Source organism: Staurois parvus, unplaced genomic scaffold, assembly GCF_062004578.1.
Source record: "Staurois parvus isolate SC_StPar_1 unplaced genomic scaffold, SC_StPar_1.0 ptg000286l, whole genome shotgun sequence".
In the NCBI taxonomy this organism is placed as follows: Eukaryota; Metazoa; Chordata; class Amphibia; order Anura; family Ranidae; genus Staurois; species Staurois parvus.
The window spans coordinates 732055-756516 of NW_028318082.1; the positions used below are offsets into that span (position 1 = coordinate 732055).

Genomic DNA, 24462 nt, shown 5'->3' on the forward strand with positions numbered 1-24462 from the left:
CAGACAATATAAAGAACGCAGCTCAGAGTTTATTAATACATTGTAAAATCTATTTTTTAAATGAGAGCACTTAAAGTACTGTACCTGCATTAGACCTGGTATCAGCTTCTTGCAATCCCCAGTCAGCAAATATTAGACTGGGGAGGGAATAATAAGCACAAGGAGGCAACCAGTTATGCTGCACTGCTTATGTGTTAACCAAGAACATGCTGATGGTAGGAAAGAGCAGAGTGACAGGGAGATAAGTTCATCAGTACACTGCTTCTCTTTTTACTGTTACAGTGCCCAGACTAGGAACTGTAGCGCTCTCTAGGTAAACTAGATAGGATTTGTTGTTAGTTACAGGCTGGGTAGCAGCCTGGGATTAGTCAGCCTGGGAGTGAGCCAGGAGTTCACCTCAGTACAGGCTGGGAGGCTCTACAGGTCAGGGCTTCTGCTGAAGCCCTCCCACCCTTCCAGAAACTTAGAGAACTTTCTGGAGGAGAGGCGGAGGATGGGAGGAGGCCCAGATCTGCATGTTTGAGGAAACTTGGCAAATCCCCAGGAAGAAGGTTGGGCATGGTGACCAAAAGGAACCCTTAAATCTGGCAGAGCCTGAGCAGAAGGGAGTTAGGTGGAAGATGGATTGAGAGAAGGCTGGAGTGTAGAGCCTGGGAGGGGGCCCCAGGGAGGGGAGCCTACCTACAGGCTGATTGCTGGACAGAAGGTTCTCCACTGTCCCACCGTCTCCAAGGGAGAACAACCTGTCAGTCGGGAAGGGGCCAGTCCAGTGAAAGGCCTGAAAGCAGCTTCAACCCACCAAGCTAATAGGGCAGGACACTGTGAGTACTTCTACACCCCCTGGGCCAGTTAAAGGGAGAGGACGGTCAGGTGCAAGACCCAACTAGTTTTCATCTGGGACTGCTTAATTGCCAGCTCTTGGAATCCCTTGCCCCGTGCAATTGGGTGAAGAGGAGGATTCATCTGGGGTCTGAGGAAGTGCACCAAGGGGACTTCAGTGCTCCTTAAAAAGACAGTGCCATATTTTTGCTGATCCACATTTTTGTACAGTATTGTTGCTAAGACGTTTGTCCTCAAGTTTGCAGTTCCTTGGGCATCCCATATACCCCTAGACCCCATTCAAGTTTTTAACCCCTTAATTAAAAAAACAACTAAAAACCAGCTCAAGGACTGTAGTAGTGAAGTGTGGAGATGTGAAGAAAATGCATGTTGCCTGACTGTGCAAAGCTAAGGGGGATCCAAAACTCAGCGGCCCCTAAGGGGGTTGTGCTACAAGTTTTTAACCACTTCGTGCTGGTGCCTCCCAGCCCTTTCAGAGTTTCAGAAGATGGGAGGCGGGCGGGGTTTTAAGGCATGTGACCGCCGTGATTCGCTGTCACAGCGGTCACATGATCGGAAAAGGTCCCGATCAAAAGGAAAGATTGGGACCTTTCCATGACAGCAGGGTGTGCACTCTCAGCACATATGTATTTTCTAATTGCACGCAAATATGCGGCCGATCGGCGTCAAGGCCCAGACGCCGAGAGGCCACATATTTTCCTATGCTCGGCGTTAAGGGGTTAAACTATTTACAGTACATTTTCTTTACAAACTGTAAAATATCTTTGAAACAAACCCTTCTTGACCTATCTAACTGCTTCTAATGCAAAAGTATTAATTCCAAAAGCAGTATGCTATGTATAATGTGTGTCCCTGGTGTGCGCTGTCAAGGGGAGGTGGGATGCGTTGTTATGTTTGACACTTTTTCCAATTTTTTTAATTTAATGAAGTGTCACAAAATTACATTTCATTCAATTTTATTCACCACAGTGCATTGAGATATTTACTTTTTTTAAGCAAACTTTATTGAATTGCCACTAAGTGACATTTCATGAAGTTCTATTTTCTGCAGCATGGTGTGAGGTGGTAAATTGCGTCACACCACGTTGAAAAAATGTACTGCATACCATACTTTCTTTCAGCACACACCTTCGCAATGGTGTGGTAAGAACTGGCCTGATAGGTGGCAAGGCATTTTACCTTATTTTGCGGTGGGACTACACTGGGCAAAGCTCCCCAGCTCAGTCCCACCACTCCTGATGTGAAGGGGAGACCAGACTTTACAGGGGTGCCTCAGCACAGCAGTGTGGCTACATTTAGAGTGCCTTGGAAAAGTATTCATACTCCTTGAAATTTTCCACATTTTGTCATGTTACAAACAAAAAAGTAAATGTATTTTATTGGGATGTTATGTGATAGACCAACAGAAAGTGGCACATAATTGTGAAGTGGAAGGAAAATGATAAATGGTTGTCAAACTTTTTTACAAATAATATCTGAAAAGTGTAGCATGCATTTGTATTCAGCCCTCTTTACTCTGATACCCCTAACTAAAATCTACTGGAACCAACCCCTCCCCATTCTTTTTCACTTTTTTTTATATTCAATTAGTGAAAGGGGGTAAAGAAAAATACAACATAACTATTTTAAACAGATGGGTAGATAAATAGGTAAAGCTGGTTATACACTGAGCAAATGCGGAAGCATTCCAGGGTAAAGGAGGAGGACTGGCGGTGGGGGTTAGAACCGGAATTGCACTTTATTAATGAAATGGGCATGGACATTTTTAGGTGTAGCATTGAGGCTTGATGGTTGGGTCTACTAAAAGTCCCATCTACCCAAATATTATATTTTAATTGTTGCTGAAGAATTTGGACTTAGTCACCTCCTGACTTTCATGTTTTAGGTACTCCAGCAGCAAACTTCATTGTCCATCTGGCAGTTTTGGATGTTCATGGCCACATTTGCCTCTTACAGATCCCCTAAAATAGCAGCAGATGTTCAGAGCTTGGTACAGGCACAGTTATTTTCCAGAAGTAGCCTAACTGTCCAGCATCCACCAAAAACAGCAGCTGAATGGACTCACCCTTGAAGCCTTGGGGTTTGGTCTTGTAATTTTGACGATAATACCAAATCTACCTGAGAAATTTACCAGAAATGATTGCACAATACGTTTGCTTGTTGGAAATATTGAGAAATAGCAGTGTGTGTACGTAAAATATTACCACATGTACTGGTAACTGTTTTGGTTCCCATTTTTAATTTTAACTTTCTGTATTTGTAGCAATCAGTAATAAAACATACAACATATGCATTAAAAAATGTGTCTTCATTTTATAGAATCCATATTTAAAGCAACTTTGGAAAAGAGAGAAAGAAAGAAAGAAAGAAAAGAAAGGAAAGAAAGGAAAGAAAAAAAGAAAGAAAGAAAGAAAGAAAGAAAGACAGCCTGTACTGATGATGGAGCAGGAAGAATTTTTAGGAGGTAGTGGGCATGCTATTACATCAGAAAGAAATTCTGGAGTTTTTCTCATTATAACTGGCCTTAACGGCAGGGTAGGAGAGGCTGTTGGAGGTACCTGCTTGCATTGTATACCTAATAATAGCAGTGTTCGTTACATGATAGGTTTGCTTTAATCAGCATCTATAAGATGATACTAGTCCAAAAGCAATGTAATTAATGACAAAATAATACAAAATGCTATCCTTTATTGAGAGTGTATGTACTTCAAAATAGTGATATATTTTCTTTAACAAATATGGTCACATTATATGTACAATTTAGAAAAACATCATGAACATAAAAAAAAAAGTAAGTACCCATGAAAACTAGTACAGCCATGACATCTGTTATCTAGAAACCTGTAGTCCTCAAATAAATGCTGATGCTCAATAAAGAGGCCCAACATGCAAAAACATTATCTTATTATGAGTGGTCTCTTTTATATCTAAACTGAGCTCAGTAACCAGTCAGATTGCATCTTAAAATTAGGTCTGGGCTAAAGGAAAAAAGACAACTTTTACAGTGTTACAGTTAATAAACCTTTGTTTTATAATCCTTAATTGAATGTTGCCCCCACCCTATGTCATGGCATAAGTCATGTGGTAAGCAATTTTTTCTATCAAGCATTATGAGTCTTCCTTTTCATTCCATTATATGTGTTGTTAAGGCAGTCTGACTGCTGTGGTTTCTAAAGAAAGCTGCTACGACATTTAAAACTCAGAACTAGCTCAGATTGAGAAGGAGGAGCAGTGTTGAACCTGGGGCAGAGGCCATGTCTGATGACACAGACACCAGTAGAGATCTTTACTAGCCAAGCCAACTAACCAAATTTGTTAAATTTAATTTTAAAGCTCTAAATATCTAAACAACCGGTAGCCTTATAATTACCACACTATGTATAAATCCCTAGACGCAAAGATATAACTTTCCCCCCAGAAAGTCCAAAACAAAAGTCTCTCTCGGGGTTCGTACAGTGAAATGTCCCTATCATGTGAAAGATATTCTCCTTCTTATTCAGTCTTCAACCACACATGAATCTTAATCCATCTTCTACTTGGTATCCTCAAAAAAAAAAGAAATAAACACACATAGTGCATTATCCTCAGTATCCTCAGAGGACACATGGTGTGCTGGTCTATTGGAAGTTTGGAAATACTGTGGATCGGGATGTGCAGTTTCTTATATGCTTTTTGGCTGACATAGTCCGGTAAAGTGCATGGTCTGTGAGGTGTGGAGCGATTTACCACATGTCACTAGTGGTCACTAGTGGAGCACGTGAGGACACCTTTAGTTATTGATGGTATTACACTATATATAAAATATATTTTTCAGAGGTTATATATTCTATGGAAGGGAGCACGGAAAAGAAGAAGGTGTGATTGGAAGAGCTCTACTTTTGGGATCTGCGATAAGGCGTTTACATATACACACAGAGGGTAAGGGTAGGAATTACAGGCGTTTAGAAGTGATCACATGGTGGAGTGACCAAGCACTGATTTGCTACACATTTTTGTGGGTACGTTTCTCTTAGTATAGCTGTGTTCATACTGAGGATAATGCACTATGTGTGTTTATTTAATTTTAAGATTCACGTGTGGTTGAACACTGAATAAGAAGATGGAGAATATCTTTCACATTTCACATTTCACTGTACGGACACTGAGAGAGACTTTTGTTTAATTTTAAAGCTGTTCTAGGAAAATTACATCTTGAAGTTGATTGATTGCCAAGGAGCATTGCCTACAAATTAATTTCCTAATTATTTTCTGGAAATAGCACTTCAAATGCTCTTTGTTGGACAAAAGGGCAAAGATTTCAGATCGGAGATTTCACACGTATTCATTAATTACCCTTATATAAAATTGCACATTACTGACACCAGAGCCATCTGTCTCTTTCCATAGTGTTTATATTTATAGGAAGTTAATGTTAAGCGGAAATCTGACTCAGTGGAAGGTTCTGTGCATAAATATTGTACAAAACAAAAGATGATTAAAAACAGTACACATCATATTGTTATCATAGAGAGAGAGATTGGCAATGACGCTATGTGCGGATCTGTAACTTTAACAGTGGACCTCTAGGTGATATACATATGTAACACTTTCATTTATGCTTTCACAACTCATTACATCATTATTCAATTCAGATCAAATGGAGCTCTGGCCAAAACCAAAAGGGTTAGAACCTCTGTTAAGTTTGTATTGGTGCCTATGTCAACATTGGGGACATTCACCTTCACTTACTGCTCTGGTAACAACAGGAAGAAAATTAGGAAAAGTCAAGCATTTTAAGGTTGTATCTAGAAGAAGAGGAGCAGAGGTGGTATCTTCTAATGAGAACAACTGTCTCAGTGACACCTGTCAAAATGGGATTTCTTCTCACTTTTAAGAGATTTCTCACTTTTTGTTGTGTCTTTGGAACAGGAAATGGGGTAAGAAACAGACAGACAAAAAATTTAACATAGTGGAACCTCTACCACACCCCATATTCTTGAAAAAAATGTAAGGGTAGGGCTGGAGTTTTACTAGCCAGGTAAAACATTTCTGAGGATGCATTCCAACTTCATATTATTAAAATGTCCTATTTTGAAAATTCTTCAATTTGACAGACATGCTATTTGTAAAGTTATTCATGTCTGAAATCTCACAGCTCTCAAGCTGCAAGCTGTATCCTTCTGTTGTGGACACATTGGGTGCTGGACCCTGGAGCCCTTCATGCTCCGTATAAATACTAGATATGGAACAAAGGGCTGCACACTGGTAGTATCATGTCTCTCAGCAAGTTTTATTATAGACACAGTACATCTCCATCTCAAGAGCCACTCTCAAACACATTACACCCTTCCAGGCTTAATCATAGAGATCAAGCCCCGAAGGGTAAAATGGGTTAGAGAGGCTGAAGGAAGTGATACTGCTAACATGGCGAATTGTTCCTTGTTTAATGCAATGTCTAAAGTTGAACTCCAGGTAAACAGCTAATAGTTTGCTGAGATAAATATAAGGGGTCTGTTTTGATTTTTGTCCATCCAGTCTTGATTTTTACTCAGCTCTTCCAGACAGATCATCTGAGCTGGTGACCTGATTTTTCTCTACTTAGAACACTACAGCTTAGTCACCTCCTGCTTCAGCGTATGACTGATCACTAATAAAGCAGCAACAGCAGACTGATGAGGTCATCCCTCTGGTCTCTCCTACTTTCAGTACCGACAGTACTGTAGCAGATTGGCCCCTGGTATTGCTTCTCTCTCTCATTGTGCTTGCTGCTGTTTAGAGTATTTAAGAGTTGCATTTAAAATACATTTAATTAATCTTTTTTTTTATAAACTTTTTATTGCTTAAGTTTGCAAAAATATGGTATAATCATACCATTTTCAATAACAATATTTCCAAATGAATTCCTCATACAAGGACCATTTCAGTGCAAACTAAAAAATAATAACCAAATATTACCCATCAAATCAAAAACCCAGGTTGCTGCTGCGCTCTATTCATTAATACATCTAACTTATATCTCCATATTATCCTCTAGATATCTCTTAATAACCCATATTTATTGTCTTTCGTTCTTATCTAAAGTTATACAGGAATTACACCATATAGCCCACATTTTATAATACTCCTGAAAAACCCTCTATGTTCTTACATAATTTACTTATATGGTAATTACTGATTAACAGTTCTAATCTATTGACCAGTTAACGGAGGTAAAAGCTGCATCCATCTCAGGGCTTTTTGTTTACGTGCTAGGGCCCATTCTGTACAAACACTGAGGAGTGAGATATGATTGATGCATAAAATATAGCTGAATTAATTTGTTTTGAATTGCAGGGGAAACTACCAAGTGAGAGGAACTAATCTCTTTCCAATTCTCTTCCATCAAAGAAGGAAAAATATCCTGCTATTTATTTCATACTTTCAATGGAATACCACATAACTTAGCTCTCAGTAAACGGTAATACATTACAGATATTGATCATTTTGGTCCTTGCGATCTCAATACCCCAATTATGGATATTTTGATACTTTAAGGTCTTGACAACAAAATGGAGCCTGAATTGTATATCCTAACTGTAAATATTTATAAAAAAAACCTATAGGGCAGATCAGATTGCTGACTTAAATATCCAAACAAATGGAACGTTGTATGGTTTCATACCTGCACCAATGTAACCACTCCTCTCCGTTTCCAAAAAGCAATTTCTTGAAATGCATTCAACTGTTCCAAAGAAGGATTATTCCACATGGGGACCTCTAGGGGAGTGTCTGTAAATCCCACCACCTTCTTAACCTCCTTCCAGACTGCCCAAGCCAAAGACATCATAGGAATCCTTACTTGGGCAATCAGAAAGTTTCCACTTCCAAACCCACCATTAAGTCCTCTACCTGCAGTATTTTATATAAGTGCCCCTCAACTCCATTCCTTTGTTTTTGTGTCAGCCATATTCTTAGATCATTCAGCTGGCCCATCAGATAAAATTAATGCGTATCTGTTAGGGCTAACCCGGCATCCAGTTTTGGCCTCTGTAATGTTGTAAGTTTCAGTTTGCATCTACCATTAGCCCATATAAACCTTGCAAATTGGGAATTTAACTTAACTTAAATAATTGGTTAGGTATGGTCACCGGCGAATGAGAAAACGCATATAAACACACGGTAGTAAGACCATCTTGAATAAATTTCTTCGTCTTGGTACTGATAATGGTAGTTTCATTCAGGCTGCCATTTTACTTTAATATATTCCATCAAGGGGTAACATTTGCTATTGTTAAATTATTTGATTGTAAGGTAACATATATTTCCAAATATTTAAATGAATCAACAACCTTAAGTGGAGAATAAGACCAGACTGCTTCTACTTCTTGTTGTATAGGCATTAGAACAGATTTCTTGCCTTGTTTAAAGCCAGAATACTTCCCAAAGACATCTATTATCATCATAGCCTCCATCAGCGTGTTCTATGCATCTCCCATATATAATATTATGTCATCTGCATATAAACCTAAATGTTCTGTCCTTTCCCCTAAAGTAATATCTATATAGAATCTGAATTTTCTAAATCTTAGGGCCAACACCTGTATTGCTATAGCAAACAAAAGTGGAGAAAAGGAACACCCCTGCTTTGTTCCTCTTTACAACCTTATAGGGGGGGAATGATCAATTTATTAGTAGATTTGAATATGGATGTGCATACAATATCCTGATCCATCTCCTGAATATATCTCCAAATCCAAAACATTTCAAAGAGGTCTTTAAAACAGCCACTCTACAGAGTTGAACACCCTGAAAGTATCCAATGATGCCAGGGCTCTCAACTCCAGAATTAACTCCTCAACCACACCATTAGTTGTGCTCTTCTAATATTTATCAATGTCAATATCTCAGGTATAAAGCTTGCCTGATCAGTATGAATAGTAGATAATATTATTGCATTTAGTCTTCAGGCTAAAATTTTGGTAAAAATGTAAAATCAGTATTTAACATTGATATTAACCTATAAGAAGCACATTCACATGCATATTTCTTCGGTTTCAGGACAAGAACTACTGTTGCTTTGTACGTGGACGTCATGAGCTTCCCCTGCAGAAGGGCCTTTTGGTTTACCCTTGTTAATACCGGAGCCGCAATATCAATATATTTCATATAAACTTCTAATGACACCCCATCCGGGCCAGGGGATTTGCCGACTGCCAAGGATGAGTTAGCATTTCTCACCCTCAGTAATTTTTCCATTCATCATCCTTGCTTGCTCCTCCATAATTGTTGGAAACTCTAAATCATCTAAATACTCCTCTATGTCTGCCTCTGTACATGTCAATGAAGAAGTATACATTCTTACACAATATTCATGAATGCAGGTAAGTATCTCATCTGTCATACAGACCATTACATCCTTCTCATTTCTCACTTTTGGGTTTACTGAGGTATTTTTTGGCTGTTTAGCTAAAAATAGCCAACAGAGCACTAGATTGGTTACCCTGTTCAAAGTACTTTTGATTTTGGAAAAAAAAATTGCTTGGCATTGGCTGTAAGTCGATTTCTTTACTGAGGAGACAAGCTTTCCCATTTCATCTGGTTACTATTTGGGGGGGGGGGGGTGTTATAAAATTGACCTCTGCCTGGCCCTACTTCCTAGCTAATTCTTCGTCCTCCTGTTTTGTAACATGTTTTATATTTGAAATTGATGACTTCAAAGCCCCCTCAAATATTCCTTAATGTGTCTCAAAAGACACAGTCTTCATGTGCTTTTAAAATCCGGAATCTGGAATCTGATCATTGGATGCAACCTGGGAAAACCAAAAAGACTATCCTCCCGGATGGACGCCTCCCTACACGTCATATTATCAAGTTATTACTAATGGTGAGTGATCAGACATTCCACGTGTATTCAGCAGAATGGAACAACGGTAGCACTTTCCTAATGCCAAATCTATCTGGGGAAGGCACCCTTTTCCTGGTATTGACCAGTAATATGTTCTTATATGGAGATCTCTAACCCTCCATATATCTATCCATCTAACTTCATTAATGAATCTCCTGAGAGCACCAGGCCCAACCACCCAATTTTGAGACTGGTGTGACTATTTTAGGCCCGTGTCACACAGAGGGGAATTTACTAAAACGGAAGAGTTCAAAATCTCCATATCTATCCATGATCGGATTATTTTTTAATGCAGAACTGTATTCATTGTTGGTTTTTGCTCTCTTCCTGGTGTTCAGCTGTAAGCTAACCTTCTTATATATTTTTTTACAAAAAAAGTTACATCCACATTATATATGGATTTTTTTTTACAGTGATATATGTGATTGAAATTGCAAGTGAGTAGATAAATGTGAATATAGATGACATCACAAATTTTCCATATATTTGTAGTAATAATAAAGTGAATAACAATGGACATGCAAATATTCTTTGATGGCTGAATTGTTTGCTAAAAGTATATAGATAGTGTAATAAAGATGCTACAAATTAGATATAAACCCAAGAAGTCAGTCACAGACAGACCTAGGGACTATTTAGATTTGTTACAACAGGATAAAGCGCATTGCTCTCCCAGCAATATTCTGCAATATTTTTTCTTTTCATTTTTTTTTTTGGCTGACGGTCCAGCCGCCACCATAACATTATATTCCCAAGGATTTTTCTAGTACATATAGAGCTGTGTACAAAGCTGCATTTACACTCTTTTACTGTTCACAGATTGATGAAGCTGACTGACTGTTCTGCTCATGATAATGCTGGATGGGCAGATTGGTCTATCAGCTACTTCCCTTTTAAGGCTGTAGGAAGCCTAGATTTCACTATGTCTATGCAAATCTGATATATATAGGCTTCTAGTGCAGATGCTGGAGCCTATTTCATATTAGTAAAAACAGGAGTTGTCATACTAAAAACATGCATAATAATGCAAAACCCTCATTCAACCCCTTCTTCCTTCCCTGCCTTTGATATCCAAGTCTACATGTTGACCTCAAAGTCAGAAGATACATTTTGAGGCCAATATTTTATATTTAGGATTGTGCTATAATCACTAAAAAGCTGAGATGTGCTATAATTTGTAGGTAGCATGGATTATGTTATCATAAATGCATACTGTACTTTCCAAAAGGTATCAGCAAGATAATGTAGACATGTACCCCATATCCAACTGCACCAAACTGTCCATTTTTGGTTACACTACGTACATTTAACCAAATCACATTTCTTCTGGGACAATTGAGAAGATGATGTTCCTTGTGTCTTCTTTTAAAACCAGTAAGAGATGTCACCAGATCCTTCTATTCTAGCAGTGCATTAGTCATCCAGGCATCCATAATAGCAGGAAGGAAAAAAAGTGGTGGACTGATATACATGACCACTTACTTATACTTCTCAGATTTCCATACTTTATGCTTCTGACAGTCTCTCCTTAAAGTGATGCTTTCAGTACCATTCAATACTTCATCAAAGTAAACATTGGAATTCATCCATTATATTGCACATTTTTCATAGTTTTACACTTGGAATGAAATATCAACATTTGTAATACTGGTTTGGCATTTGTGGATCTGCCATCATATGGTTTAGCCACAATACCTATGAAAGGCTATAGTCCTGGAGTTAAACGTTCTTGAAAATTGAAGTATGATATTACAGTGCACCAAGATTGTAGAGCAGAAAGATTTCTTTGGTCTTTAAATCCAGGTAATCAGTACATAACATTTTCTTGTACCTTGAGGCATAAAAACTTAATTGCAGCTGATGGTAATTGCCAAATCTTATTCCTTTTTTTATTTGCTACAGGAAACTTTCCTCTACCTCATGAGGCTGTTCAGCTTGCTGAATATCACTCTCCACCTCTTGTTCTGGCTGTCTCAGAGGACTGTCACAGGAGATTGTAGATGACGTATTTCCTTCTTGCAGCGTAGAACTGTGTGATAAATCAAAAAGAAAAAAAATGGTCTAATTTGCAATAAACTGGCCACACAAAGATGTTTTTGTCCTAAAAACAAATTATAATCATGAGTGTTGCAATATTTCAGTTTTCTGCATTTTTATTTAGACTCTAGGGAGACTTTTCATCAGAAAACATATTTCCCTGGTTTATACATGCTGGAGAGTTTCTGAGATATTTCTCAGGAACTCTAGTAACAAGATATCTGCTCCTGAATTCCTGGACCTGCACGCCTGATGTGCTCACTACTGTTGTTGGATTTTCATTTATTTTATATCATGGACAAGGAGCTAAAACACACAAAGGTAGGCAGGAACAGCCTAAACATTGAGGTGGGAAGAAACAGCCAGGAATTATGGCAGAAATAACCACTGTTGGAGAATCCAAGACCCATATAAAATCAGGAGCTCACTTAGTCCAAAGGGTTTCATTAAAAACTAAATGTATTACTTTAAAGAAGATTTTCAGCCTAGTGACAAAAAAATTAAAAGTCAGAAGCTAGAAATGCTGTAGTTGCTGACTTTTAATAAAAGAACACTTACCTGTCCAAGGATCCAGCACTATCCTCACCCAGGTCGGTTCTTCACCGGTCTTCTGGTCCCCGGTACTTTAGTGTGGGAAGCCGGCTTGGACTCTGCACATGCGTGAGCCACACTGTGCTTTGCAAATGGTCCTGCAGTCTTCTGGGACCTGTGATGTGTCACGAGAGGTTGCGGGCAGAGAGGGGGACCAAGTACCTATCAAAACTAAGTACCCGCTCCCCCCAAAAAATGTCATGTGCCAAAATTTGTGAAGGGAGGGAGGACGCAGAAAAGGAGAACTTCCCCTTCTGGGTGAAGTTCCAAAGTAAGATGAACTGACCCTTTAAGCATTGGGGTTGTAGAAGAATTATATAGCCCTGTAGGCAGGTGTCCTCTGCGAGATGCCAAAATGAACCTCCGGTTCACCCAAAACCATATAATTAGGATTTACACATAAACTGGCAGATGCTTCATAAATATGATATATCTACTGACCCAGATAGTTTAGTTGCTAGCATCTCAGAGCTGCTTTTATTTCACACAGGAACTAGTTTTTTTCAGCACTGATATGAGCACAAAATGGCCTGATGCTTTCGGTAATGACAGGTTAAGTATGGATTTGAATGGGTCAACATTATTTGAGGTTTCAGTTCAGTACACAGGAAGTTACAAGGACTGTGAATTTTTGGCGAGAACAACAGATATGTTTTTACTCACAGAAAATGTACTAGCTTAAAAAAAAGGAAAGCTAATGCAGCCACCACATCTAAGGACTGGTAAACTGCAATATACTGCATTTTTTTTGTTTTTGCATTTAGATACTTTAGGTACACTCCAGTCAAAACTATAGATTAGACCATGAAATGCTATATGTTCACCCTTTTTTCTTTGGGTTTAAGTTATTCATTCACAATATCGGAACCCCTTTTTCTTATACAGTCTGTTTGTAATGCTGGAGAAACAGCCTTAAACACACCCATTGCAGACTTTTTGTTATCTCTGACATACAACAAGCCTGTTGTATCAAACTGTCATTATTTTAAAAAAAAGTTCCTTGTATCAAACTGTCGTTACTAAAAAAAGTTCCTTATGGACACCAATTAGATTACAACCTGCCTTGGAAATATGAATTTAACTGGCACTTTCAATGATAATGGTAAAGGGGACAAACAGAGAGGGTGAATCTCCCTAATGGGGGTACAAACTGCAATAGTTCTAATCCATCTCCACTCCACCTTTAGTGGAGTTACCTTTTGCCAGGTATTCATTTTAACAAAAATATTCCAATTAGGTTATATATGTATTTAAAATCTATTTTGCATGTCATTTAAGTCTCAGAGCTCCAACAGCCCTGAGACTGCAGCTGCTTTTGGATGTGATGTTAGCAGCAGGGCTGCTGTTAGAAACCACATGTCCCCATACAGCCAACCTGACAAGCCCCCTTTAAAAAAAACAAACAAACAAAAAAAAAAACAACAGTTTACAGTGCTTCAGTTATGAATGAACACAGTGAGTGATCAGTACAGATCACTCATTGTGTTCATTCAGGAAAGAAATGGTCTGATAAATGTGGCATATTTATCAAACCCTTCCCCCACTCTCCAACCTGAAGGATCCTATTGTGTACTTGCAGCTGCCGGTGGGGGGGGGGGGGGGGGGGAGCTGGCACTGTGGGGGCCCAGGCAGCTGGGTGAATCAGATGTGCACATGGAGGATAATCGGCATGGTGGGCGGGGCAATTACTGGGACCGATCCCCTGTATGGCTCTCTCTGCAGCAGCTGAAAACCAGAGAGGGAGAGGTGAAGAACACAGCTTTCAGATGCAGCAGAGAGAGTCATACAGGGGATTGGTTCCAGTAATTGCCCCCCCACTGCTCCGATCACCCTCCCTGCTCACATCCAATTCACCCAGCTGCCTGGGCCCCGTACAGGAGGACTGGTGGTAACCCCTTGTCCATGGCCCTGGTCAGCAGCCCCAACAGACTCAGGCCTGTCAATCTATAGTACTCCATGTCCCTCCTCCACTGGCAGCTACATCAAAGGTTATGTAGGAATGTGAAGGAAGGGGTAGAGGAGCTGGGCCAGCACAGAATGCATTTAAACACTCCAAGAAGAAGGGAGGGATATGACATTCAAAGGAGGAGAGGGTTGTTCTAAGGAATTGACTATTACTGCAGAAGAGTGTCTTTACCTGGAATTTTTTTAAGTTGTTACAAGGTGATTAGGATTATGAATCCTCTTACCTTGGACGACTCTCCGAATTCTCATTAAGCATGTTATCTGACTCTTCAGGTTTGGGATCAGGCAGAGGAATAATATAGTCGCTGTCATTTGGTTGCACGGCTGAATACAAAATATTTGTAATGCTTTCTCCCCCGTTATTCATTTTTGCCATTCTGGGTCTGACACGAACAACAGCGGGGTGGTCGCTTCTTAAAAACTCTTCATTCACTTGTTTGTATCTCTGCAAAAGACATCATGGGAACATTTATTCTACTCCCTGTCATTCAGTCAATACCTCTTATGCCCATTAAATACAATTGATTAATACTTAAACAACCATTTTAGAACTGCCTAGGAATATTTGCTTAACTTTCCCTATAGGGTAATTAAAAAAAAAGATTTGTAGTGCAAAAAAAGGAGGCATTTTACTTAACTTATTGATTTTTTTAAAATGCAGCTGCTTTGGTGCTTCCAGTTGTGTGAATAGCTGCTCCTACTGCAGCATGCAGTGGTTTCTCTCTCCAGCTAGTATGCCACCGCAGGATATATGCATGCGGCAGGGGAAGGATGAGAGGATCCATTACATGCGGCAGGAGAAGGATGAGAGGATCCATTACATGCGGCAGGGGAAGGATGAGAGGATCCATTACATGCGGCAGGAGAAGGATGAGATGATCCATTACATGCGGCAGGGGAAGGATGAGAGGGTCCATTACATGCGGCAGGGGAAGGATGAGAGGGTCCATTACATGTGGCAGGGGAAGGATGAGAGGATCCATTACATGCGGCAGGGGAAGGATGAGAGGATCCATTACATGCGGCAGGGGAAGGATGAGAGGATCCATTAAATGCGGCAGGGGAAGGATGAGAGGATCCATTACATGCGGCAGGGTAAGGATGAGAGGGTCCATTACATGTGGCAGGGGAAGGATGAGAGGATCCATTACATGCGGCAGGAGAAGGATGAGATGATCCATTACATGTGGCAGGGGAAGGATGAGAGGATCCATTACATGTGGCAGGGGAAGAATGAGAGGGTCCTTTACATGTGGCAAAGATGAGATGAACCATTACATGCGGCAGGGGAAGGATGAGAGGATCCATTACATGTGGCAGGGGAAGGATGAGAGGGTCCATTACATGTGGCAGGGGAAGGATGAGAGGGTCCATTACATGTGGCAGGGGAAGGATGAGAGGATCCATTACATGCGGCAGGGGAAGGATGAGAGGGTCCATTACATGCAGCAGGGGAAGGATGAGAGGATCCATTACATGCGGCAGGGTAAGGATGAGAGGGTCCATTACATGTGGCAGGGGAAGGATGAGAGGATCCATTACATGCGGCAGGAGAAGGATGAGATGATCCATTAAATGTGGCAGGGGAAGGATGAGAGGATCCATTACATGTGGCAGGGGAAGAATGAGAGGGTCCTTTACATGTGGCAAAGATGAGATGATGCATTACATGCGGCAGGGGAAGGATGAGAGGATCCATTACATGTGGCAGGGGAAGGATGAGAGGGTCCATTACATGTGGCAAGGGAAGGATGAGAGGATCCATTACATGCGGCAGGAGAAGGATGAGAGGATCCATTACATGCAGCAGGGGAAGGATGAGAGGATCCATTACATGTGGCAGGGGAAGGAAGAGAGGATCCATTACATGCAGCAGTGGAAGGATGAGAGGATCCATTACATGAGGCAGGTGAAGGATAAGAGGATCCATTACATGTGGCAGGGGAAGGATGAGAGGATCCATTACATGTGGCAGGGGAAGGATGAGAGGATCCATTACATGCAGCAGGGGAAGCAGCTATATACATATCCGAAAGTGTAAAATGGCTGCAGCAGCCAGTGAGAACTGAAGCAGCAGCATTTAGCAGGTATTTGACCCCTCTGACAAGAGGCATACCTGCAGCGGCCAGGGAGCAGTGAAGTTACAGCGTTTCAAGTCACTAGAACTTGGAAAGTGAGTATAGTGCCTCTTCTTTTACAAGGCCAGTCTTTTTTGTATTTGGCCCTTTAGTGACAGGGTAATTTTAACTACTTCCAGTCTAGGCCAATTCTGGCATTGCTCTCCAATATGTAAAAAACATAAATATATTTTGCTAGAAAACTACTTAGAACCCCCAAACATTATATATTTTTTTAATCAGAGGCCCTAAAGAATAAAATGGTGGGTGTTACATATTTTTATGTCACATGAACTTTGATGATGTCATTGACAATGAAGATGTCATAGCTGATGGTGTCATAGATATCATTGCTGACTATTATTATGTCATTAATGATCTCATAGCTGATGGGACATAAATGATGATGTCATAACTGACTCTGATAATGTTATTGATGATGTCATAGCTTACCATGATCATGTCATTGATAATGTCATGGCTGCTGCTAATGTCATAGCTGGCAAGACTTCACTGATGATGTCATAGCTGACTGTGATGATGTAATCAATGATGTCATGGCTGATGATGATGTAATTGCTGACAGGACATCATTGATTATGTCACAGCTGACAGGAAATTATTGATGATGTCATAGCTGACTGTGATGATGTAATCGATGATGTCACGGCTGATGATGTCATTGATGATGTAATAGCTGACTGTGTTCCAGGAACTGGATATCACAGGTCACATCCACCAGGCTTCCTGATCGCTTTGGAGAACCCAGTAAAAACGCCGCTGGTAGGGGGATGAGACCCTCTTCTGCCACCTGTAAATGTAACCTAGTGGCTTTATAGCCGCTAGGATTACTTTTACCTTGTAGGAAACCACTGGCTGAAAATAATTTGGCCATCGCTGCGACATACTGGTACATCACTGGACAGGAAGCAGTTAAACAACTTTGTTCTTACTGAGCAGGATAATGGACCAGGCAGGGTTCCTGTAAATCAGGACAGACAACGTACCTGTTTGTAACCCTCAACTAAAAGATTTCCTGTCATATCCACTAGGTTTGTGAAGGATGGCCTCTTCTCAAATTTCTCATCCCAACATTTCTGCATAATTTCATAGCTGAAAGAATTAAAGATGACCAAGCAGCAAGTAAGTAAAATCAAATGTTAAACTGATTATTAGCATTTAAAATACATTCCAGGTAAAGATGGAAATGAAATCTTAAAACTCAAAAGGGAGTCATCTCACTGCTGAAGAGGCCAAGATACTAGAAGCCAGCGGAAAATTCAACTCAATAATGTTCAACCACTACTTAGATATGAATTTTGGGTGAACTTGCCCTTTAGGCCTTGTAAACATAAGCATTAGCCAAAGCAAATCATTTGTAAAGCCTTCTGCAAGCTTCTAAAGGCTTTGTTCAAGCCATTAACTCTTTTGTTGCCACTGGCATACAGTATGTCATATGCAGGCAGCAAGGGGGGGGTTACACACACTCCTGGCTGCTATAGCATTATAGGTGTGTGATTTTATATAAATTCAACAAGCTGACTGTCAGGTTTCAAATGGAAAACATTGGACAGCTGTACAGGACCCCGTGAAGTGCGCTGCCCCCTTCCTGCATGGCAGGTATTGCCAAACAGAGAGGCGGGAGACCAGCGGCATATGTTTTCTGACCTGCCCTAGCTAGTAAATACTCAGAAGTGATGTGTACTATATCATTTCTAGATTCTTCTGTCATTTTTCCCCAGCTGCTGTGCTGGGAAGACATCAGGGGTCTAACAGACTAATAGTAGTTTAAGTGTTTGTAAAGCCTGAAGATGTTTTACGTTTATGCATGCTACACATGAAGGTAAAAAAACCTTCTGTGTGTTGCCCCCCTCCACAGCCTCCCTAATACTCATCTGAGCTACTTCTTAATCCAGCGATGTGCACAGAAACCTCGACTGTCCCTGGTCTCTTTCTTCTCATTGGCTGAGACAGCAGCGGGAGCTCCCACTGCTGTCAATCACAGCCAGTAATCCAACAAGGAGAGAGCAGAGGTGGGGTTGAGCCACAGCTCTGTGTGTCTTGTGAACATATAGAGTGGGGCTCAGGAGCGACCATGCACCAGTGCCCCCATAGCAAGTGGATTGCTATTGGGGGCACTGGTCAGGGGGGGGAGAAAGCAGGAGCACCAAGCCAGAAGCAAAAGTCATTGAGCAGGGCTGACAAAGCTTGGTTCAAGAAAGGTAATTTTCTGTACTTGTACTGCATCAACAGAGGATGCTTGAAGCTTGCCAAAAGCTTTGCAAATGCAAATAATTGATTTACACACTGCTGTTGTAGAAGATGAAGCCCACATGAACATGGCCTATGGTGGAACTCCAGACACAACTTTTTTCCTAGTTGTGGATAGAGTGGGGAAGGGGTAGAACCTCTACCTGTCACAAGAAAAGAGACAGAATCTTACTGAAGTGATAGTAATGTGATAGTAGATCTAACATTACAAATATTACTTCTACAGGTGTCCACATTGGGAGATTTCAATTTGTAATGCACTGCAGTGCATCTATATGGCATGAACAAGACATAGAAAAAACAATTGCTTTCTGCATGTCCCCATGTTGAACCTGAATTGAGTGGATCAGTGCAGCTTAAGGATCAGGGTGCAAATGTATCCCAAGGCTGGATTCACATTTATGCATTTTTCCTCTAATGCATTTTAAAATCAATACCAGGACATCAAAACACATGTCAACGTGCATCGGCGAGCATTAACGCCATTGCTTTGTTGTGTGTTGAAGTGCATTGTATGGGATGTCTACATGTGTCATAATGCACTTCAACGCATGTTGATGCATGTCACGGTGCCTTTACATGCATTGTGATGTATTGATATGTGTCATGATATGCGTTGACACTTCTTAAGCAATCCTTAAGCATGTGTTGTTGATATCAATGCAAAAATGTATCAGTGCTTGTTCATATCACAAGACACATAAAAACATACAGAAAATGCATTTTTAAATGTACTTTTTTTTCTGTACAGGCAACATCAAGTTATTTTTGTATTTTGATTGTGGTGATGCACATTGGTATGTTTTTATGCATTGTGCTGCATAAAGATTCAGCATGTCTGCATTTTTCCCCATGCACATCAACACACTTGCATGGTGTGAACAAGGTACAAAGAGATCAATTATTTTTTCAGTGTTGCATTCAGCCTGCGGTGATCAATGCAACTTAACAGAGCTGGCGTCAGCAAGCCCTGTGACAACTGTAACATTTTAGAATTCCTGTCACGGTCGTGTAAATAGAATTTAAGAGTGTATCTCCCAACAAGAACACAGAAAGAAATAAAGAACCCATTTTCAGCAGGCAGTCATTCTGTACAAGGTACATTGGTCAGGTTATTTTGACTCACATTTCCTCTGAAGCGTAAGAAGGTCTTGACATCCGATAGCCTCTCTTTATAGCATTGTAAAACTGCTCATTCATTGGCAGCTCCGGGTAGGGCGTTCCACCTACAGAGATGATAAAAAGTTGGGTTCTTTATCAGACTCAGACTGGGACAAAAAATAGACCCAGGCATTTTGGACTGAGCAGCCCAAAGCCCGGGGACCCTTTTCTCGGAGTCCGGTAGCGGAACGCCAGGACAATTTTATATTTTATTATTTTCTTACATTTTTGTGTAGGAAGAAAGGAAGGAGGGAAAGAAAGAGACAAAGGAAAGAAACGAAGTAGGGAAAGAAAAAAGAAGGAGGGAAAGAAAGAAAAGAAGAAGGGAAAAGATGGAGGGAGGGTAAATGCCCGGTGTGCCCTATGGCTAGTCCGGGCCTGTTCTTTATGACTGACAGGGTTCTGGAAACCTTTTCAAGCACTGAAAATATGTATAAAATGCTCTCTGATTAAAAGTTATAGAATAACTTTAGCGAGATTAAAGTATAATAAAAGGGCAAAATACTTACCTTTCCTATAGAAAATTTTGTTCCAAGCTCCCTCCAGTACTAGTTATGGGACCAAAAGTCTAGGCAAAAGGCCATGTGACCTCATCTTAAAGGGAGGTTCTAATGTCAGAAAAGCTGGTCCTCTGTTTCAGCAAACATCATGTGCCTAAATGCCTAGACATTTGGTAATGCCACAAGCACTAATCTAAAGCCCTGTACATACGATGAGAATATCAGACAAATGATCATTGTTTTTTTTTTTTTTGCATGCTAGTCTCATAGAGAAGAGGTTACTAAAGTTATTTAAATTTTTGTACTACAGAATAAAAATCCGAAAGTGATGTAATGTATTTGTATTGTATTTCTGGAAGAAAACTGTACTGATTAATCACTTGCCCTCCTGAGGATTTATCCCCCTTCCTGACCAGGCTATTTTTTGCTATACGCGCTGCGTTACTTTAACTAACAATTGCACGGTCATGCAACACTGCACCCAAATGAAATGTATGTCCTTTTTTCCCCACAAATGGAGCTTTCATTTGGTGGTATTTAATCACCTCTGAATTTTTTTATTTTTTGCACTATAAACAAAAAATGATTGACAATTTTAAGAAAAAAACAATATTTAACTTTTTGCTATTAAACACGTCCAGTAAAAACATTTTAAAAATCTAATTTTGTCATAAATTTAGGCCAAAATGTATTCTGCTCCATGTCTTTGCTAAACAAAATTCCAAAACGTGTAAATTAATTGGTTTACATGAAAGTTATATTGTCTACAAATGGCGGTATATATACTGGAATTTTTTTTTGTTATATACTAGTAATTGCGGCGATCAGTGACTTATAGCGGGACTGCAGCAGGCTTTCTGGCACTGCGGGGGGGAACTGACTAACTGTCACTGACATCCTCAGTGACACTAATACAGTGATCAGTGCTAATAAAAAGCATTGACACTGTATTAATGACACTGGGCAGAAAAGGATTAACATCTGGGGTGATCAAAGGGTTAACTGTGTGCTGTGTACTGTTTTACTGTGTGCTGTGTGTGTGTTTTACAGTGTAAGCACATTGCTTTGTATTGCTCTGCTATGCAGAGCAATACTAAGCAGTGTGCTGGAGTTGACAGGGGAGAGATCTGTATTGTTTACATACAGACCTCTCCCCCGTCAGTGATACTCGGTGATCACAGGGTGCCGGCGGGGAATCACTGGCCGGGACCCGGTGATTGACAGCTGAAGCCGCCAATGGCGGTGCGGATGGGGCTGTTATATTATTTCTGCTATAGGGTGGCGGGCAAGCGGTTAAGGGACAATCATATGATCTAGTATTGTACAAGAAAAATATTCGTGCTTGTACCTAGGAATAATTTCGGACAAAAGCTGTGTACTAATGATCAGTATATCGTATGATCGCTTTGAAAGCAGCATTTTTCGTACAATTTTCTGATCATGTGTACTAGGTTTAAGTCTGCATCAGCATGTTCTCCAGGAAAGTACTTCTCGTAATCTATTCTTTTCTTCTAGCAAAACTGTGAATAAATATTCAGGTTAAATTAAATCTATAGTAATAGTACCTAGTGTTCAGGCCAGCCAATCAGCAGCTCTGTCTTTACACTGATCCTCCCCTTCAGAGTCATGTCATTCACTCTTCTTTATAGGAATAGAAAATTCACTTAGCAAAAGACACAGGAAGCCCAGTGGAAAGAGCGAGAAGTCGCAGTCATGGTTGTACTATGGTTGGACAGACAGCTCATTTCCAGATTCACAAATGGATTTGAAGGTTTGTTGGGGAGAGAAAAATTCCCCCCTTCACCTAAAACAGACAAATCTACTTTGGGTAGAATTTTATTTTATAAAAGTTAAAATTGCCAGTTTCTGGGGAAACCTCTTTTTTCCATGTATCCAGAGGGGAATTTACTAAGGATGGAGCAGGGAGAATCTGAAACAGCTGTGTTTAATAACCAATCAACTTCTAATTATTGTTTTCAAAGTTCAAAGTGGTAGTCAAGGCTAATATTAGCTATTCTTAAAAATGTTCCCTCCCCTGCCTCTTACCTATCCTGCATACTCTTTATAAAAAAAGATCTGTGTACTTACCTATTTTTAATCTGCGATGGTCCGGTCATATCATCCTGCAGCTCCAGCTCCCCTGTGTAAGGAAGCGCTCGATATCGGCTGTGAATTCCTAGAGCCGCAACATCGCCCATGACCCAGCTGTTGTTGGCACTCCCTCTCCCCTGCAGCAGCTGTGCATTGACATAGAGAAGATGGAACTGCAGGATTACATGACCAGACCAGAGTGGATTCAAAATAGGTAGGCACACACAGGGTATGCATCATAGATAGGAGGAGGGGGGAAGGAACATTTTTAGGAATAGTTAGTATTAGCCGTATCTTCCACTAACCAAACTGAAGATTGAAGCAGACTGGATACTATGCACAATTGCTCCAGATTCCGAGTGCTCCATCTTTAGTAAATTTTCCCCAATATTTCTTTAATCGTATCACTGTATGGTAATTGTTAGAAATTCAGGGCCCATTCACACTTATGCATTGTACATGCTAAAACATTAATGCACATTGACACAACACATGGAAGCACACCTGCTCTATGTGTGCTGCATTGCGGTTCCATTTATTGTGAATGGCATCCTATGCAATGTACAGTAAAGCATGGTCAACTGCAGCACATCACAATGCCTATACCGTGGGTTGTGGTCTACTTCATTTTGAAAAAATGGTCCTGCACATTTTTTCAAGTAATGTAAGGCACAGCAAGACAAAGGATCACTGTTGCTTTTTTGGGAGAGGGAGGTGGTACCCTTTCATGTTATGACAGGGCCCAATCAAATGGGATACTTCCTCTATTCTTTTATTTTCTTTATAGCTTTGAACTTGTGCATGATTAGATTTCCCCTTCTCTACCATACCACCAATAAAAGGATATGAAGTGAGAAAAAAAGTGTTTTTACTTTATTGTTGAAGTTTTTCTGAACATGCTAGTTGGCTGGCTGTCTCTGGATCCAGCATGTAACATTTAGCTGGAGAAGGAATACATATCTAGAAAGCCTGAATTCTTATTCCAAGTAGTATTTTAGAAGGAAAAGTTAAGAATGGAGCAAATTTAAAATTTCCTTTAAATTCAGTAAACATTTTTCATATTTCTTTAAGTGTGGTGAAATACAACACAACGCCTGCTTCAAAGACATATTAAGGTCAAAGATTCACACACAATTCATACCTAAAGTGAATATTTCCCAAAGGAGGATTCCAAAAGACCACACATCACTGAGAGTCGTGTACAGGTTGTTGAATATACTCTCTGGTGCCATCCATTTCAGAGGAAGGAAAGTCTGGATTAGAAGAAAGTAGATGTTAGCTTACTTGTCTATTGGCATACTATTATATAAAGTTATTGGTGACTGGTTGTTGGAGTGTGCAACATGTCAATTTAAATTTACTAGCCGATAACTGCACAGGCACATTGCCATGCTGTACCCTACAATGCTAGTGAAGCTGCATTTTTAAGTCTTTAAATGGATCGTTTCAAACATAAAACTTTATGAAATTAGAATGCACTGTATAATTCCAAACTTCTGCTTTAACTCAGCACTAAGTAATTGAGATTGGCTATGTGCAAATCTTGTGGTAAGGAAGAGGCAGAGAAGGCTTGTATAAAGCTATTACATAATGTATTGTCTTTCATTTTCCAAATTTATTTAAAAAAGTGAACAAATAGTTAAAGTGTATCTAAAGCCAAAACTTTTTTTGTTTTCTATATAGAAAAACCCTGTTGAGATTAATTTGCCCTGCAGATAAATTCCAGACTTCTCATACAGCCTCTTAATAATGATAGAAATAAAAATGCAGTATTTTGCTTACTATTATGATAAAGACCTTTACAGGAATTGTGACACGAACCACCTGGCACCCCGACTGGGTGCCTCTGTCAAACAGTGCTTCTTGCCTTCCAAACCCTTCCAGCAGACTGATAGCTAATACCAGTCCTTTACCCCAAGCATCATACACAGACAAGATGTTGAGGTAAAACCAAAGGAATAACTGTTTATTAAAACCCAGACACCTACTTTATACCCCCAGGAGGACATTCTCCTTTAGAGATGTT

General features: G+C 40.1%; 1 protein-coding gene across 1 annotated transcript in view; it reads right to left on the reverse strand.

Moving 5' to 3' along the window:
* Nucleotides 1–3508: 3508 nt before the first annotated feature.
* PDGFRB (platelet derived growth factor receptor beta) overlaps nt 3509–24462 on the reverse strand; it is a 221729-nt gene continuing 200775 nt past the window's right edge. Inside the window, exons 20-24 of the mRNA XM_089682130.1 lie at nt 23578–23689; nt 19811–19910; nt 17421–17526; nt 14521–14741; nt 3509–11732 (exon numbers count right to left, since the gene is read on the reverse strand). Coding sequence (XP_089538256.1) covers nt 11600–11732; nt 14521–14741; nt 17421–17526; nt 19811–19910; nt 23578–23689 — 672 coding nt within the window. The 3' untranslated portion in view covers nt 3509–11599. The remainder of the gene's footprint in view (nt 11733–14520; nt 14742–17420; nt 17527–19810; nt 19911–23577; nt 23690–24462) is intronic.